The following is a 16,796-nucleotide window of genomic DNA, read 5'->3' as shown; positions in this document are numbered from 1 at the left end:
TTTAATAGCAAGCAACTTACAGAAGTAATGGAATTCAACTTGTATTTCCCTTGATTTTACTGGTCTGAATTCACTTTAGGTTACTTTAACATCCTTTAACTGTACATGAGAGAATATAATGACCTAAGAGAATACTGAACCAGAGTCAGCCAAATATATTACTGACCCCAAAGTTATGTTTTAATTGGTCCTAAAGGAATGTACCACCCCAATAGTTTGAGAGTTAGGCAAACAGAATTTCTTTGGGGAGGGAAGAAAAAAGCTGTGGAACAGCCAAATGTACTCAACATTGTTAAAACGGCTCTTTGTTTTCACCCTTAAAGATACTTCTTTACTACACTATATGCACAGAAATCCTAACAGAATCTTGGTTGCCAGTATTATTTAGGCTGGCCCAATCCAGGATAGATCCCCACCCCACCCCCAAAATTCCCCTCTCTCAGGCTCTGAAAAGCACAATATTTAACTATTTCTTAATAGAACTACCAAAACACTTCAGAAACAAGTGGCTCACAAATCATTTGAAATTCATGTATTGCCTGTGCATAAGAAAAATGATAAACCCAGAAGACAGTTCTATTTTTATATGGCAATTAAAAATAACTGAAACATCAAGACACTTTCAGTGAAAGCAACATTTCAATTACGAATTGTAATGCCTGTTAAACTACCTATGGGAGAAGCTGAAAAGTCCTAGGCAAATGCACTTTTGGGTTATACTACAGTGCTCCTTCAGTATGCACAAAGATTAAGGTAATTTACAGTCAATCTGTGAATGGTGAGACAATGTTACATCATCTTGTCTGTACAATTAAATGTCCTTAAAGAGATAACCAGAATCAGCTTTTCTACTATATTTTCAACAAACCTGACTAACCGGTACTTTTGCTGAGATGTGTATCAAAGATGCTGTAAGATTCTACACAATTAGGAAATACTCAGCTTTAAAGTATTTCCTTATCTTCACTTTTTTGGTTACAGATGTTTTTGCTCAGATGATCTATTGCAATGTTTCTAGAAATGCAGTCCCAAATGTGCACACACATTCTGTATACAAATAAAGCAAAAACTGTCAGTAGTATAAATCTTACAGCATTTTTGTTTGCAAAAATACATGCCAAAGTCACAATAAGCAATATTGTACCACAAATTACAAAGCGCAAATGATTTGCTTCTTTTTAATGCTTTTATTCTACATAAATTACTACCATAGGCTAATGTTTAAAAAGCAAATAAACTGGACAGATGCAAGACAAAAATCTGTTCACCCAACTATAAAAGGTGATATGTTTTTTAAAAATTACAATAAATGCAGAAGTGGTTGATGCATGCAGTAGCCTTAAATGAAAAAGCATTGATTCCCACTGTTCCAGGAAAAAACAAAAAACAAACAAAAACACAGAGAAACCCACACATCTTACTGCACTCCACCTTAAAATGCATCATATTCGGTTTGTTTATAACAGCACAGAATTCCAGGAGTCAAAATGAAATAAAGCGGGTATTTTAAAGATTTAAGAGCCGTTATCAAAAATAAATTACATTTTTTCAAGATACAGAAATGCTGCTATGATGGTTGAGAGCCCAGTAACCTTTCAATAGCCGCATTGATATCACCTCCTGTGGCTATTAGCGCTTGCAAGTTTGCTTCACGGTTCAAAAATCCCATTGCACTGAGCTGTTCTAGTTGCTGCTGAAATCTGACTTCTGGATTCTGTAGCTGTTAAAGAAAAATAAACAAACAAACAAACAAAAACTCTAAGGAAAATCAGTCCATGTCACACCTAAATAATCTTAAAAATTTTAATTGCTTTTTAAAATAACATATGCTAGACTACTGAGCTATAAAAGCACTGGCCTCTCTAGAAACATATTCAACATATTTAAAAGTTCAATTAGCACTTTATTTTACACAATCTAATTTATACCTAAACAATGATGTCAAAGATCACATAACTCTGCTTTAAAAAAAAAAAAAAGCTTAATAGACTTCAACCATTACTTAAGAAGCTCATGAACGTACAGGCAAACTTTAAAAAGTATGTATGCAAATAGTTTAGAATTATTTATTTTGTAGCTACTGACCAGTTGGGTAATTATAAAAGCCAGTGTCCTCATGTATAAAATTCTAAAGTTCTAATGAGGCTTAGAATGTAGAATTAATTTCTGTATCAGCCAATCAAATCTTCAGAAAAGAGTTCCAGTTTCACACGCACAGACTACACTTCTGACTATTCAGCTGCACCTCCTTTTCAGAAATGATATAAGACAAAAATACATAAATGATCACTCAATTCTGGACAACCTGATAATGGTGAGGCCTGTAGATTGTTCAACTTAGATAACAATTTGGCCTAATACATGAAATCGTTTTTTCTTATTAATTCCAAGAATATTTACTGAGCCAGAAGTTATGCTAGGTATCGGGAATACAAATTCTTTATAGAACTCTGACCTGTTTTTATGGTATTTAATAAGGCTTAAAATAAAAAAACTATGCTGTATTCTCACCATGTAGAAGTTTAAGGACAATCTACTGTGATAGGTTTGAACTGGGAATCATAATGGCATATGCTTAGTAAATAAATGTTTCCAGATGCAAGAATATTAGGCATTCACATTTTTCAGCCATATCTGTGAGGTGTATATATGTAATAAAAGTTACCACAGGAGGCAGTAGTGGGTGGGGTGAGGTAGTTAGGAATTCTCTTACGTCAAAGTACAAAGACTAGATAGAATTCAGGAGATATTGAGAATAACCAAGTTTCTATTCCTCCCTGACAAACTGGTTTTTTTTTTTTTTTTTTTTTTGCAGTACGCAGGCCTCTCACTGTTGTGGCCTCTCCCACTGCGGAGCACAGGCTCTGGATGCGTATGCTCAGCGGCCATGGCTCACGGGCCTAGCCACTCCGCGGCATATGGGATCTTCCCAGACCGGGGCACGAACCCGTGTCCCCTGCATCGGCAGGCGGACTCTTAACCACTGCACCACCAGGGAAGCCCCTCCCTGACAAACTTTTATAAAATATAACCTATTTCAAATAATTTTCAAACAGGGACTGCAAAAAAGAATGCATTTTTAAAGGCAACTTTCAAAAATCAAGGCAAAGCATTTCTTCCCTTCAACTGTAACGTTTCCTTCAGTGTCCAGTATAGTACCAAAGTTAACCATTTTTGTAATGCATGTTTTTTAGAATCAATATAATTAAGAATGCACTTTTCATTACAGGCTAAACCAAAAAGATGGCCACCTTCTTTTCTTTTCTTGAAATTTCTAATTTCTAACATTAAGAAGAGCAGAAAAGAATCATTACCTGAGGATTCACTCCAGCAAGAGCCTGTAGCATTTGTTGGATAAACTGCTGGTGTCCAGATTCGGTGGTTCCTGCTGTGGGACTTGGGTTTTCACCAGATGCAGAATTAGAACCACTGGTTCCAGAAGAGCCTCCAGTGCTTCCTAATGCCCCCAGGCCAGGAGTAAACCTAGAAAAAGCGTAAATTGTTAGTAAACCTAAACTCCTGCAAAACAAGAGGCCAGACCAGGCCAGCTGATGGTAAATCAGTTACATTTCAACACAGTATTAGCCAAGTTATCTTCTTAAAATAACCATTTTTAACTTTGAAAACCTCTGTCTTAAATAAAACAATCTCAACCAAAAAAAGGCAGGATGGCATTAAGTCTGAAATTCTCAGAGAAGAAAACCATTGTGCACTTTCATAATCTTCCCCAAACAAACCTACCCTGGGATGAGGCCGGGGGCTTCAGTCGCTAAGGTCTGTAAACCCTGCTGAATCTGTAACAAGGCCTGCATTGCTCTAGGGTTTGACATTGCTGATAACGTATCAGGATTCTGCATCTAAGGAAGAAAGAAAACCAGTGGTTACGAGGGAATTAAAGTCAGTGAAGGTAAAATTTACATGTTTTCTTTGCTACGCTTCTTGAGAAAATCTAATACCTTACTCCTAGACACTGTGAATCCATAATTTCTTTCCCAAAATAAACACAAGCACCTCCTCTTTGACAGCAATCTAGTGTGCAAATCGTTACTTGACCTCCTCCCAAGTCCATCATGAAAGCCATTTTTCATAATGAAAGACGATCAGGAGCTCCTCTGGAAGCCGCAGCTGTTCCCCATTTTCCAACAGATAAAAGTATTATTTCTGAGAGACGACCTCCAAATGCACAGTTTATATAACATGGTAATAATGGTGAAAGCCACATATTCCTCCTGACCAAGTGTTATCTATTGCTGATGTAACAATTTTACCAGTCAGATACACTCTAAAACAATAGTTCCAAAGGTGAAGTTAATACATGTGTCCGGGTCAGCTTCCCTACTTCCAAATATACACCACCTGACTAACCAAAAAAGATAGGCTTCCATCATTACAACAGATCAAGGACACTAACCTTGGATTATGGTTTACAGGCCTGGGGATCATTTGCATAATATTTAAAATCCCTCCCTAGAACTACCAGTTTCAAAATGCCAAGACTGACTTCTCTTCTTTTTAAATAATAAAATTACCATGGCCATCTCAAGTACTTTTCTAATAATAAAACCTTCTTTATATGACAACACGGACAATTTTAATCTTGCTAATTCGAGTTTGAGGAATGAGATCTACCCCTTGGAAAACAGGCATTCTATTAATTTGGAGTACCTGAAACATTACAAAGAAATCAAACATGTAAAATAGGATAGGGTAGCTCTTTCCTGTTACTAGAGATTAGTTAAACCATAAAGTGTAACATGACAATGAAGCACTTCAAAGTTAGTAAAGTGAAAGGAAATGGTTTATGGTATTAACGAAGCATTCAAAATCCTAAATCCTCAAAAGCAAAAACCAAATGGTCCTTTCCTCAGAATTTATATTTAAAAAATATAAGCAAAAGGTCAGCAGTGAAATGGGGCTCAATTAAGATCAAGCTGAATTCTCTGCAAATTGACAGCAGACTGTATTCTACGTTTTGCTATCAGCCAGAGAAAAGCAAGGAAAATGTTTACCACCAAACTTTTTCAAGCAAATCATTACCGAAGATAACTAGCTTCTTTTCTTACTCACTTGTTGGAGGAAAGTTGGGAGCTGTTGTCTCATTTGTTCTTGAAGCTGAGGATTTCCAGCAAATAGGGGATTATTCAGCATCATCTATGGGGCAAGTGTTCAAACAATTTTAACTGGAAATATCTGAAACAAGTAATGTACCTTGTTTAATAGTCTATCTTCCTCCAAGTGCCTAATCTGGCACTTAACAAGGAGGAAGGTAGAACATGAATAAAAAAGGGAAGATACTGTCCACAAAAGGGATTGCCAAAACAAAACAAAAACAAGGCATCTTCTCTCTCAATGGGAATGGTGATTATGATAATGACATGCAATATCCTAAAAAATAAAAGCAAACATTTGACTTTTCCTTGAGTAAAGGTGAATATTTGCCCTTGAAAGAAAAATGGGAGTAACTGGCATTCATGAAGAGATATTTTCTGCTACACTGACAGAATAAACATAAGCATCAATACATGAAACTATACATGGCTTGCACAGACACCTCAACACACAAGTGGCAAGCACAGAGAAAATCCAGATCTGGAGCTGCTGTATCTACCTGTCTACTGCAAAACAGATAATATTAGGTCCAGAAAAATAACACCGCAGAACAGCAACCAACTTGCCAGAGAAATGGAGCTGCTAGGTGAATATAAGCCTAGGACTAGCATCGATAGATCTCTGGGGATAAAGTATTAAAATGCTTTAAAAAGACCTTAAAAGATGTAAATCCATTTGAGAACACGAAGATTAGCCTCTGGATTCCACCTCATTACCACCACAGATGAGAAAAATGGCATGCCTCCTAACCTTCAAATGGGTGTTAAGAGTTAAAAAGTCAGGGTCAATATTAACATGATGTTGTATACCTGAAAATAAGATTACAATACACGATCAGCATAACCAGAAACTAGTAAATTCTCAGCTTCAAAAAAGACAAATTTTTATATCAGTTTCCCCAGATGGAGTGAAAAGTCAACTAACAATGATTTACTGATAGCCTATTTACCAGTCCACATCCAAAGTCTGGGGGGGTGGGGGATGATCCTTGCCCTCAAGTAAGTAACTATATTTGAGAGTAATTATATGTTAACTACTAGAAGTAGAGAGAATTCTTCCCTCCCTCCTTTAGTTTATCAATTGTTGCAAAGCAGATTAAGTTAATTTCAACAAAATAAAGTAGGAAGAAGTCAGACAATGTTTTATGGATATACAGCATTTATTACACAGTGACCAATAAGTTCACAGTAAATAAAGTAAAACCTACTTGAGACCAACAAACCTGCTTCTTTAATGGCTCCAGTCAAATATTTTTTTTTTTTTTTTTTTTTTTTTTTTTTTTTTTTTTTTTTGTGGTACGCAGGCCTCTCACTGTTGTGGCCTCTCCCGTTGCGGAGCACGGGCTCCGGACACGCAGGCCCAGCGGCCATGGCTCACGGGCCCAGCCGCTCCGCGGCATGTGGGATCCTCCCGGACCGGGGCACGAACCCATGTCCCCTGCATCGGCAGGCGGACTCTCAACCACTGCGCCACCAGAGAAGCCCCAAATATTTTTTATTACGAACATATATCAATAAAGTTATCACATTTATCTTTCAGGATTCATGTTATTTGAACAAGTGTGTCATCTTAAACTGATTCATTCCTTCTCAGAAAATTGTATCTCGTTTGATTAGGATATTTCTCCTAATGTACCTGACTATATATAACAACAGTTTCTACAATCAGACTTTTTTGAATACCTAAAAATCAAAATCAGAATAGAGAAACTACAAACTTTAATCTGCTGGTAACCAAAGTACATTGTAAGCATTTCTAACAATTGTCTATAATAAAGGACGATTCATATCTAGCTTTCTTTTGTCAACATTTTGTTTTAGAGTAAAAAAGCAGCATACAAAAGTGCTCAAGTCACTTTATAAATGTAAAATTGTTAGTTTAAATGGCCGGGAATGTGCTTGTTAAAGTCAAAATTTTAAAGCAAGATGCACATTTAATGCTTATTATTAATTAGCTAAATATACATTTAAAACCATACAAATAGGATCACTTTGCATACATATTTTCCATTTATTTTAAACAAAAGTACTATCACAGTAAGTTGAAGTATTTAATACTAATAACTCTAATAATTTTCTTATGAATAAAACAATATTTCATAAAACATACCTACAATATACAAAATTTAAAGTATACAAAAAATTTATCTAAAAAATCTTTATTTCCAATTTTACAAATTTTAATAGGACAGAAGCTGTTGCTGAGGATTGCAACTCAAAGATATCTGCTATATACTTGAATCAACATGGTTCCAAATTTCAGAAGTATAAAAACTGTTTCAATTGACATAATGAAGAAAGTGATTAACTTTAAAAGCTTTTAAAATTTTGGAAATGGAAAGTGACTATAAAGGAAACTTTAAATTCCCAACATTCCACAGAAGGGAAGCCATTTTTAATAAATAGCAAATACAAATCACAGATGATCGAGATTTAGTGCACATTCTCCAAGGTTTTTCAAGCCCAATGGTTCTTAACCCTATGGGTATATCAGAATCACCTAGGGAACTTGGGGGGGAAAAAAAAATTCAATAGTTATATCAAAATCTCTCAGGACAGGGCTAAGAATTTTTTTTTTTTTAATTTTAAAGTTCCCAAAGTCATTCTAAATGTTAAGCTAGGGTTGAGATCCACTCATTTTTTTTAGTTATGGTCTGTTCAGAAACAAGTTAGAAAATGAATTATTTAATAAAGGACCAGTATACTAACTTTGGGCGGAGATCTGTAACGGAAAGAATGAGAATACTGTTCCCACAAATCTCTCTCCACCAATAGTTGACAATTTCAGGCTATTTTATAACTGCCATTTTGAACATGACTATTATTCAGAATCTGTGTGATCTAATAAAAGTATCAAATGTATTAATACTTCTAAATCACCTTCAAGATTTACCTTACACTAAAGAATAGGCTTCAAAAGGGAGAGCAATTCAAAACTTTTGTATTCATCTCCTATATCAACATATGTAGATACAAACTAAACCTGCACTTCTTTCTGAAGGGAGTGAACGGCGGAAACGAAGGTGTTTTAATTATATTATGAAGTATTAATTTACCGTAAAGAAACAAACTGTCCAAAAAATTGGAGATGCAGTTTGCCTACTTTTCTACTGTGTTAAGGCAGCACACACAAATGTGCCAAAATCACAATTATTTGATTAGGCCACTTCAATACACAGTGCTCAGTCCTTTATAATACAATTATAAACTCACCTGTGCAGCAAGGTCAGGGTTCTGGCTTAGTGACTGCATCATGCTTCTCATGTAGGGGGCAGACAACATGTTTTGCATAAGTTGTGGGTTTTCAGTTATTTGTTGCAACAAGCTCTGCATTCCTGGTGTGTTGAACATACTAGCTGAAAGTTTGTTTAAAAAAAAAAAAGACATTTTATCAAGGAAAAGATACATAAAAGAAAGTTTTAAAACACAATATATACTATGCATAATTTTAGCAACTGCAGATAAATACACATATTACTTATCAACTGAACTAAGAAAGAATTTTAAAACTAAGATCTCCAAAACTACACGCCCAACATATACCAATAAAGGAGGGTTTATGGACTTTAAACATTCTGGTTGCATTTATAGGAAAATCACATCTTATGGAAAGGCTAGGTTCTAAAAAATCAATTTAAGGCAAAAATTTGATATGGTAAAAATTACTATTGAAAAAACCTCATTAAGTGAAGAAGTCTGAGCCAACTTTTCCTCCAGGATCACTTAATTAGAATCATATTCAGCACTCAATATATGTTCCCACTTAAGAAAGAAGGAAGCCTTCTCGCCCAGGCCTCCACCCCATTTTCACTGAATCCTGGCACTCAATGGATTCAACCCCAAATTAAGGGAGCTTCTTCATACTTCAGTTTCCCCATCTGTAAAATGGGGTAAACAGTATCTACCTGATAGAGTGGTTTTGACAATTAATGTGTAGATGCTTGTTACTATTATTCTCTTTTTTTTTGTAGAGAGCTATAGCTAAATTTACAAGAATTCAACATTCTTTGAAAACTAATTAATTTGTTCAACATATATCCAGATTTTCACTTGCTGGCTAGATATACTCAAACTCAAACTTACAACGGATTAGCTTTTTCATTTCCCTTCTGTTCTTACTCCACCCAGTGTAGTTTAATGGGCTCAAAATATTTGACTCTTCCAGCTTACCTTTCTAGTTTATTATAATTCTGCTCTTTTTCTGTAATAATTTTTGCTTTTCCTATTCTCTCATGTTATTTCAATTTAGGTTTCTTCCCCCCACATCCTAGAGCCCAAGGATATTCAAAGATAGCTGATAAACATAGCCTGCAGGGCAAATATGGCCCATGACCTGTTTTTGTACAGCCCCTGAGCTAAAAATGGTTTTTACATATTTAAATGGTTGAAAAAAATAATAATAAAATCTGAAAACTGTATGAAATTCAAACTTCAAGATCCATAAGTAACATTTTATTGGAACATAGTCATGCTCCCTCATTTATTATCTATAGCTGCCTCTGCACTACAAAAGCAGAGTAGTTTCGACAGAGGCTCCACATGGCACTATCATACTGCTCTATACTGCTGTTCAGCATACCACAAATCACAGTGAGTCAGTTATACCTCATGCCATACGAATCATTGTAGCCATGCTGTTATTTCTTTTTTCATTACCACTGCATACCAATTATATCAGAACAAGAAAAAGGGGAGAATTGGACTATGAATGCCCTGCTTTTAAGGCACAGAAGAATATGGATTATTTTATCAAATGAGATGGCAAAACCGTATTTACTATGCAATGACACTAAAAGAATACAATACACTTCAACACTGCTACAACACTTATCACAGTATTCCCAACTCACAGTAAAGTCAGAAAAATACAAATCTAAAATACAGTTATCTCATCATAGCCAAACTGCTTCACAAAAATAAAAAATGAAAGTAAGGCTGCAACCAAAGTTAGGTTCCCAAATGGTTCTTGTTAGCCAAGCAAGGAAAGCAGTATACTAGTGGTGATTAATTAGCATTGTTATTTAAATCTTGACTTCAGCTGCCAAATAAATGTGTCCAGAGAAAATAAACTTAAGACCATTAGCCTTTCAAGGAGAACAGTTTCTCAAGAGTTAAAGGACATTGGGCTCTACATCAATAATCAATTAAAAAACAATGCAGGGACTTCCCTGGTGGTCCAGTGGTTAAGACTCTGTGCTCCCAATGCAGGGGGCCTGGGTTCGATCCCTGGTCAGGGAACTAGATCCCGCATGCCGCAACAAAGATCCCACACGCGGCAATGAAGATCCCACGTGCCACAACTAAGACCCGGTGCAGCCAAACAAATAAATATATTTTTTAAAATTATACAGACTATGAAACTACATAATTTTTTTAAAATGCAAATTATTTTGAGTAGTATTCCTTGCTTCTTGACAAATGTTACTGATACTGCTCAGTTCTTGTATTTGAGGAGTCAATGTCAAGTTTGAAGTAACTGAAAAATTAGTTTTTATAAACAGTCTGCATGGACTAACAGGCAAAACTATTTTCAAAGTTGAGAGAACACTCATTTGGTACAACCTGAAGTAGAATCTGCTAAGATATGCTACATCTGATGATGATAAAAACACATGTGGAGTATTAAAAGAATTACTCAGACAAAGATATAATGCTTATAAAGTATTTTTAATGCTTATAAGTATTTAAATGCTTATAAGGTATTTAAAGACTATAGTTAATCACTGTCTTATTCATCAGCAGGTACTCTGGAACATATTTTGAACTTTCACGTTATTCAACTGGTAAGAGTATCAATGATGAACTTCACTTCACTCTTGTGAACTCAGCCATAGTCAATTTCATGAACTTCTGTCAGAAATATGCTGACTTGCCCAAACACACAGCAGTTTGATGGCTTAACAGAGGTCAAGTTTTCTGGTTTTGTTTGTTTGTGTTTAAAGAGGTAAAGTTTTATTGCAATTTTTCTAGCTCAGAGCTAAGACTGAAATTCTTCTGAACCACTCGACCACCATTATCAAACAATAAATGACTTTGGAAATTATCTTTTGCTAAAGACTTGGTAATGTTTCTCAATGAATTCCCAAAATTACAAGGCAAAACAGCATTTATACGCCAAACTCATACTGTGGTTAAGTCATTCTGACAACAAATGAAATTGTTTGAATCACAGGCAATGTCAGGCTGCTTTATACATTCTCGTGCTGTCAAGTTAAAACAAGCAGCAAGTTCTCCATTCCCACAAACGTGCAGTAAAGATTGTTTTGAGCTCACAGTATTGTTCCAACAGCATTTTTTGGACCTCAGTGCAAGTGCCAAGAAATACCCACATTTTAAAATTCATTTAATTGTATAATTGAGGCACTACCACCTAATCTTCAATTGGAAGTGATTAATCTGTCATGACATGCTAAAAGCCAAAAAGAATCTAACAGAATCCTATAAATGCTTTCCAACTGATGAATGTGCTACTATAATAATATATTTTGGGAATGAATACACATTTGAATGAAATAAGTAAAATCTCATTACCTATCAGTATTAACAGATGAACATTTGCAAATGATTTGCAATTGACAAAAGGAAACACTGTGAACATCAATTAAGCAAAATGTCATCCCTAAAAAGAATTCCATTCCTATCATTAGTGGATATGTGTAATAAAATGTTATACCCAATTATTATTATATTTTTAATTCCATCAATAACAGAACTGTGGAACTTTGTTTTCTCTCATAATGTAATACTTTTTTTTTTTTCTTTTTTGGCCATGCCACGTGGCTTGCGGGATCCTAGTTCCCTGACCAGGGATCAAACCCACGCTCTAGGCAGTGAAAACATGGAGTCCTAACCATTGGACCACGGGGGAATTCCCTTCATAATGTGATATTCTTGATTTTGCCTCTTGGCCTGCAAAGCCTAAAGTATTATAATCCCTTTGCAGAAAAAATTTGCTGACCCCTGCTCTAAGATTTCCTCAGCTTCCAGAGTGAGCGCTTACGGGGCAAAAGAAGAGTCACGAATTTCACCTTTCAGGTATATGGGGTGTACTTACGAATATATATGCATACCTAACTAACTTCGAAGAGTTGAGTAAACATTATAATAGTAAAAAAAATATATAATAACAATGTTAAGCCATCAGGGTACATTCGTTTTTGTTGTTTCTTATTTACCTTTGATGGAAATATTAACATGAAATCTTAAATACTGTATCAAGCCATTAAATAAAAAATCTGAGTAAGAAGTTGCAAAACCATTTTTTGTTTGTAAGACAAAGTTGTTACTACAGACACCATGCTACAGTAAAAAAGCAATTCGCCTATCAGTGGGGAAACCCGATTAAACCTTTGTTGTCTCTGCTCTTAGACCTCTAAAATGTGAATAAAGCATTTCTCTCAAAAGTCTGTCAGTAAGAATCAAATAAGCATTAAGTAAAATCAGAACAGGATAATTCTTTTCCTTGTTTTAAACATGGTATTATCTGGATGTTTAGACTTATCGCAGTGATCATTTTGTAATCTATACAAATATTGTATCATTACATTTTACACCTGACACCTGAAGCTAATACGTTATATGTCAATCATACCTTAATTTTTTAAAATGGTATTAAATTTTTATAAAAACATTTTGTATTTTATCCAAAAACCTGATGATATCCACTGTATTCTATAAAAGAATATATACTACGGTGACCATTCTGATTATTTCCTTTCAGTAGTGAATTTTTAAAAATTCCTCATCCAGCACCCCATTTTTCTACTTCCTCTGCCAAAACATAGGTATCTTTTAAAACATACCTAATCACTCTCACCTTAGGGACATGGCTCCATGCTTTCATTTCTTCTCATTTAAATGCTAACTATTAGGACTAAAATCATCATTCTAGCTACTGATTTTGGACCTAATTCTTAGCATGTTAACATCTGAATAGTTGAAAAGGATATCCACTTACTGAGTCTAGTCTACAGAAAAATGACCAAAAGTAAATTCCTAACCTGCTCACACATCAGAATCTCTAGCAACAAACACAGATCTTAAACTCCACTGTGGCAGATTCTGATCCATAAGGTCTGAGGTTAAGACTTAGAAATCTGATTTTTAAACAAATCTGGCAGGTACTCTGATGCAGCTAGTTTAGTCCTGGTGTCAGGAGTGGACACCCATTGTTTTCTATAAAAGAACACAAAACTGGACTAAAGCCAAGGAAAATGTGTCCAAGTGATTAAGTATACAGGTAACTGTGTTACCCCTACACTTCAGTTTCCTATGCTGTTGAAAGGAGAAGACAACCCACTTCTCCCAAACCATCTTACGAGAAGAGAAAACCACAAAACTGCCTCTGGAAACCTTCAGTAACCTTTTGCACTAAAATGCACACAAGTGATTAATACTAATTATTATGTATTTAAAGCATCCTTAAAAAACAAAAAAAGCACCTTGCAACATGAAAAGGCAGTTCACAAAAGTTGTTCCTCATACACACACAAAAGCACTTAGGAAAACAGTATAAGAAATGTTTTTGTTGTCCAAATAAGTGAGAACAAAGGGAAAAAGTATCAGTTGTTATGAGCATACCTCCTACTCCAGGCCCCAAATTTGGCACAGTAGAACTCTGCCCGGCAGTGCCACTGGCAGCACCACTACTAGTGCCCCCCACAGCGCTGGTGGTGCCACTGGAAGCTGATGAACTCTGAGAAGCCTGTGGAGCCCATGGATTGGGTAATGGATCTCTATTTTCTGTACGGGAAGGTTGACTACCTTCACCTGAGGATGTATTGCTCACTAAGGAAGCAAACGGATTGCCACCAAACTGTAATAAAAGACAGAAAAATTATAAAGAATAAGCTTTTGTCTTAAATAACAGATATGGAACTCCCTGTTAATGAAAATTGCATTTCTGCATATAAAGGCAACCCTCAACCACACATATATTTAGTTAAAACAGGAGCCTTGGCCTGAGCCTCAGAGCCAGTGTTATTACCTGTTCTTGTGCAGCACTCAGCATTGGTTCCTGAATATCTGTGTACATGCGCCGTAAAGCATTATATCCCCCCGGGATGCTTTCCAGGTTGCTCAAAGCTCGGTCCTGGTTTCTCATCATTTCTTGCATCATTGCTGGATTCCTAGCAAGTTCCAATGTCTAAGAAAAAGATTTCCAGGGGGGGAAAAAAGAAGGCACTGAAATACACATGAACTATTTTAGCTATTAACTGCCACAGTTAATTTTATAAGTTTTCTAATTCTATGAATTAGGAATCTTCAATATTTAAATCAGAAAATTATTTTGAATAATTCCTGTTGGAAATCACCTCAAAAAGCAAGCTAACATTCAAATAACATCAAAAGAGAAGCACTTTGTTATGCATGACTGTCCATCTCTTGAATTGGACTCTCTTTGTTTCCTAAATCTGCAAAATAACTATTTACAAAAATCTTTAAAATACAGCATAAAATTCAAAGTTTAAATAGTTCGAATTACAGCTTTGTTGAGTTTTCCTGAACAAGGATTAGGAATTTTTTTTTTTTAGCTTATAAATATGGCAAGTTCTTTAAATACAGAAAATTAAATAGGAAGAAATAAGTATATAATTTCTTAGCTAAATGAAACTTTTCACATACTTGTCTCATAATATCTGGATTATTCAGCATATGACTAATTTCTGGATTTCTCTGTATCAACTGCTGCATTTGTGGATTGGCCATAATTAACTGCCTCATCAGGTCAGGATTTGAAAGCATGCTCTGGACAAAGGGATTCTCCATGATCTGGACCATCATTTCAGGATTGGACATAAGTTGCCGCTGCATCTGGCTCTGTAGTTCAGAGAAGTTGGTAGTATTCAAACCCAAGCTACTCAGACCTGCAAGTCCTCCAAGCCCACCTAAGAAGATAAAGGGAAAAACACACATAAATGAAATTCAGAAATTTTATCATTAATACGACTAGGCTAAAATATGAAGATGCAAAAATATTAACTGAATCAATAGCCTATTAACAGAAAACCATTCAGTTTAAAGCAAAAATAGAATTCCTATTACTTTCGTAAGTACATGTTTAATTTCTATAATTCAGACTTGTAAAAGTGCATTCACTTTGATATTTAAGTATAAGTAATAAAACCAAATAAATATATATTTCCTATGTGTAGTATAATACCAAAATATGGGCCTCCCTGGTGGCGCAGTGGTTGAGAGTCCGCCTGCCGATGCAGGGGATACGGGTTCGTGCCCCGGTCTGGGAGGATCCCATATGCCGCGGAGCGGCTGGGCCCGTGAGCCATGACCGCTGAGCCTGCGCATCCGGAGCCTGTGCTCCGCAACGGGAGAGACCACAACAGTGAGAGGCCCGCGTACCGCAAAAAAAAAAAAAAAAAAAAGAAAAAAAAAAATACCAAAATATATTTGGTCTTTGTCCCTGGTTCTAGGCCCAGAGCTCCTAAAACCCTTAGAATTTCCTGACTGAAGGGAATGTCTTTTGTTATTTGTAACAAGCCCCTTTGGATCATACTTCATTTATGCTAATGATGTTTCTTAGGGTGGAGCCCCTAGACAGCCTCAGGATGGGGTGGTCACCACAAAGACCAAGTGATTTGAGAGCTGGAACTTTCAGCCCCATCCACCAACCTCCAGGACTAGAAAAGGATATAGAGATGGAGTTCTGTGAAAGTCTTGTGCAGTGAGGTTCAGAAGCTTCTGGGTTGGTGAACACATCTAGGTGCTATTAGGAGGACACGCCCAGAGAGGGCATAGAAGCTCCGCACTCTTCCCCCACCCCCCATGCCTTGCCCTATGCTTCTCTTCTACTTGTCTATTCCTGAGATGTATCCTTTACAATAAACTGGTAAATTTAAGTAAAGTGTTTTCCTGAGTTCTGTGAGCAATTCTAGCAAATTACCAAACCTGATAAGGGGGTTGTGGGAACACCCGATTTACAGCCTGCCAGTCAGAAGTACTGGTAGCCTGAGACTTGGACTGGTATCTGAAGTAGGACCAGTCATGGGGGACTAAGTCCTTTAACTTGTGGGATTTGACACTAACTCCAAGTAGGTACTGTCCGAATTGAACTACTGGATACCCACCCAGGCAGTGTTGGAGAACTGGCTGGTATCAGAAAAACACCCCGGAATATGTCCGCAAAGGAAGAAATGAAAACTATACAGTAGATTATACTTCTAATAATCTCTTTCCAGAAGACTACTTTAAGCGTAGCAAGTAGAATTCACTTATGACTAGTTGGAACAGAGCTGCTGCCAATTATGAAAATAGGTGTCTCTCTGGAGGAATTAAATCATGGAGAAACCTAATAGATCCAAGAGGATGATTAAGTGCTTATTGTAAAACTTTGTAAAATTATATAACCAGCCAAATGCATTCATTCCTCACTTACTGAGCTCTGTGCTACATGTTGGGAATAAGGTGACAAGAAAGACACAAGTATACCCTCAGAACTCAATCTGGTGGGAAAGATTGACAAAGAAAACAAATGCAGAATAAGTACTTCAAAAGAGACATTCACAGGATATCACGGTAATATAGTACCTAAGTGAAATGGCTGCTTTCCCACAAGATGACATTTAATGAACTTGGAAAATGAGTAAGTTGGCAAGAAGTAGGGAGTGCTGGGAGGAAGATTTAATACTAGGCACAACAAACATTATATACAAAAGCACAGATATAAATGTG

General features: G+C 36.1%; 1 protein-coding gene across 2 annotated transcripts in view; it reads right to left on the bottom strand.

Moving 5' to 3' along the window:
* Nucleotides 1-1,173: 1,173 nt before the first annotated feature.
* Nucleotides 1,174-16,796, bottom strand: part of UBQLN1 (ubiquilin 1) — a gene marked incomplete at its 5' end in the record, with an annotated part of 42,096 nt that continues 26,473 nt past the window's right edge. Inside the window, 8 exons of one of the 2 annotated variants that reach the window (XM_079707034.1) lie at nucleotides 1,174-1,720; nucleotides 3,315-3,483; nucleotides 3,742-3,857; nucleotides 5,068-5,151; nucleotides 8,322-8,464; nucleotides 13,689-13,923; nucleotides 14,095-14,253; nucleotides 14,733-14,995. In XM_079707034.1, the coding sequence (XP_079563160.1) occupies nucleotides 1,568-1,720; nucleotides 3,315-3,483; nucleotides 3,742-3,857; nucleotides 5,068-5,151; nucleotides 8,322-8,464; nucleotides 13,689-13,923; nucleotides 14,095-14,253; nucleotides 14,733-14,995 (1,322 nt within the window). In that variant the 3' untranslated portion in view covers nucleotides 1,174-1,567. The remainder of the gene's footprint in view (nucleotides 1,721-3,314; nucleotides 3,484-3,741; nucleotides 3,858-5,067; nucleotides 5,152-8,321; nucleotides 8,465-13,688; nucleotides 13,924-14,094; nucleotides 14,254-14,732; nucleotides 14,996-16,796) is intronic. The other variant, XM_079707035.1, reaches the window with a different exon arrangement.

The sequence above is a fragment of the Hyperoodon ampullatus genome, assembly GCF_949752795.1.
Source record: "Hyperoodon ampullatus genome assembly, chromosome: 6".
Taxonomy (NCBI): domain Eukaryota; kingdom Metazoa; phylum Chordata; class Mammalia; order Artiodactyla; family Ziphiidae; genus Hyperoodon; species Hyperoodon ampullatus.
Note: the sequence above shows the minus strand (reverse complement) of the source record. Positions and strands in the feature narration are given on the sequence as shown.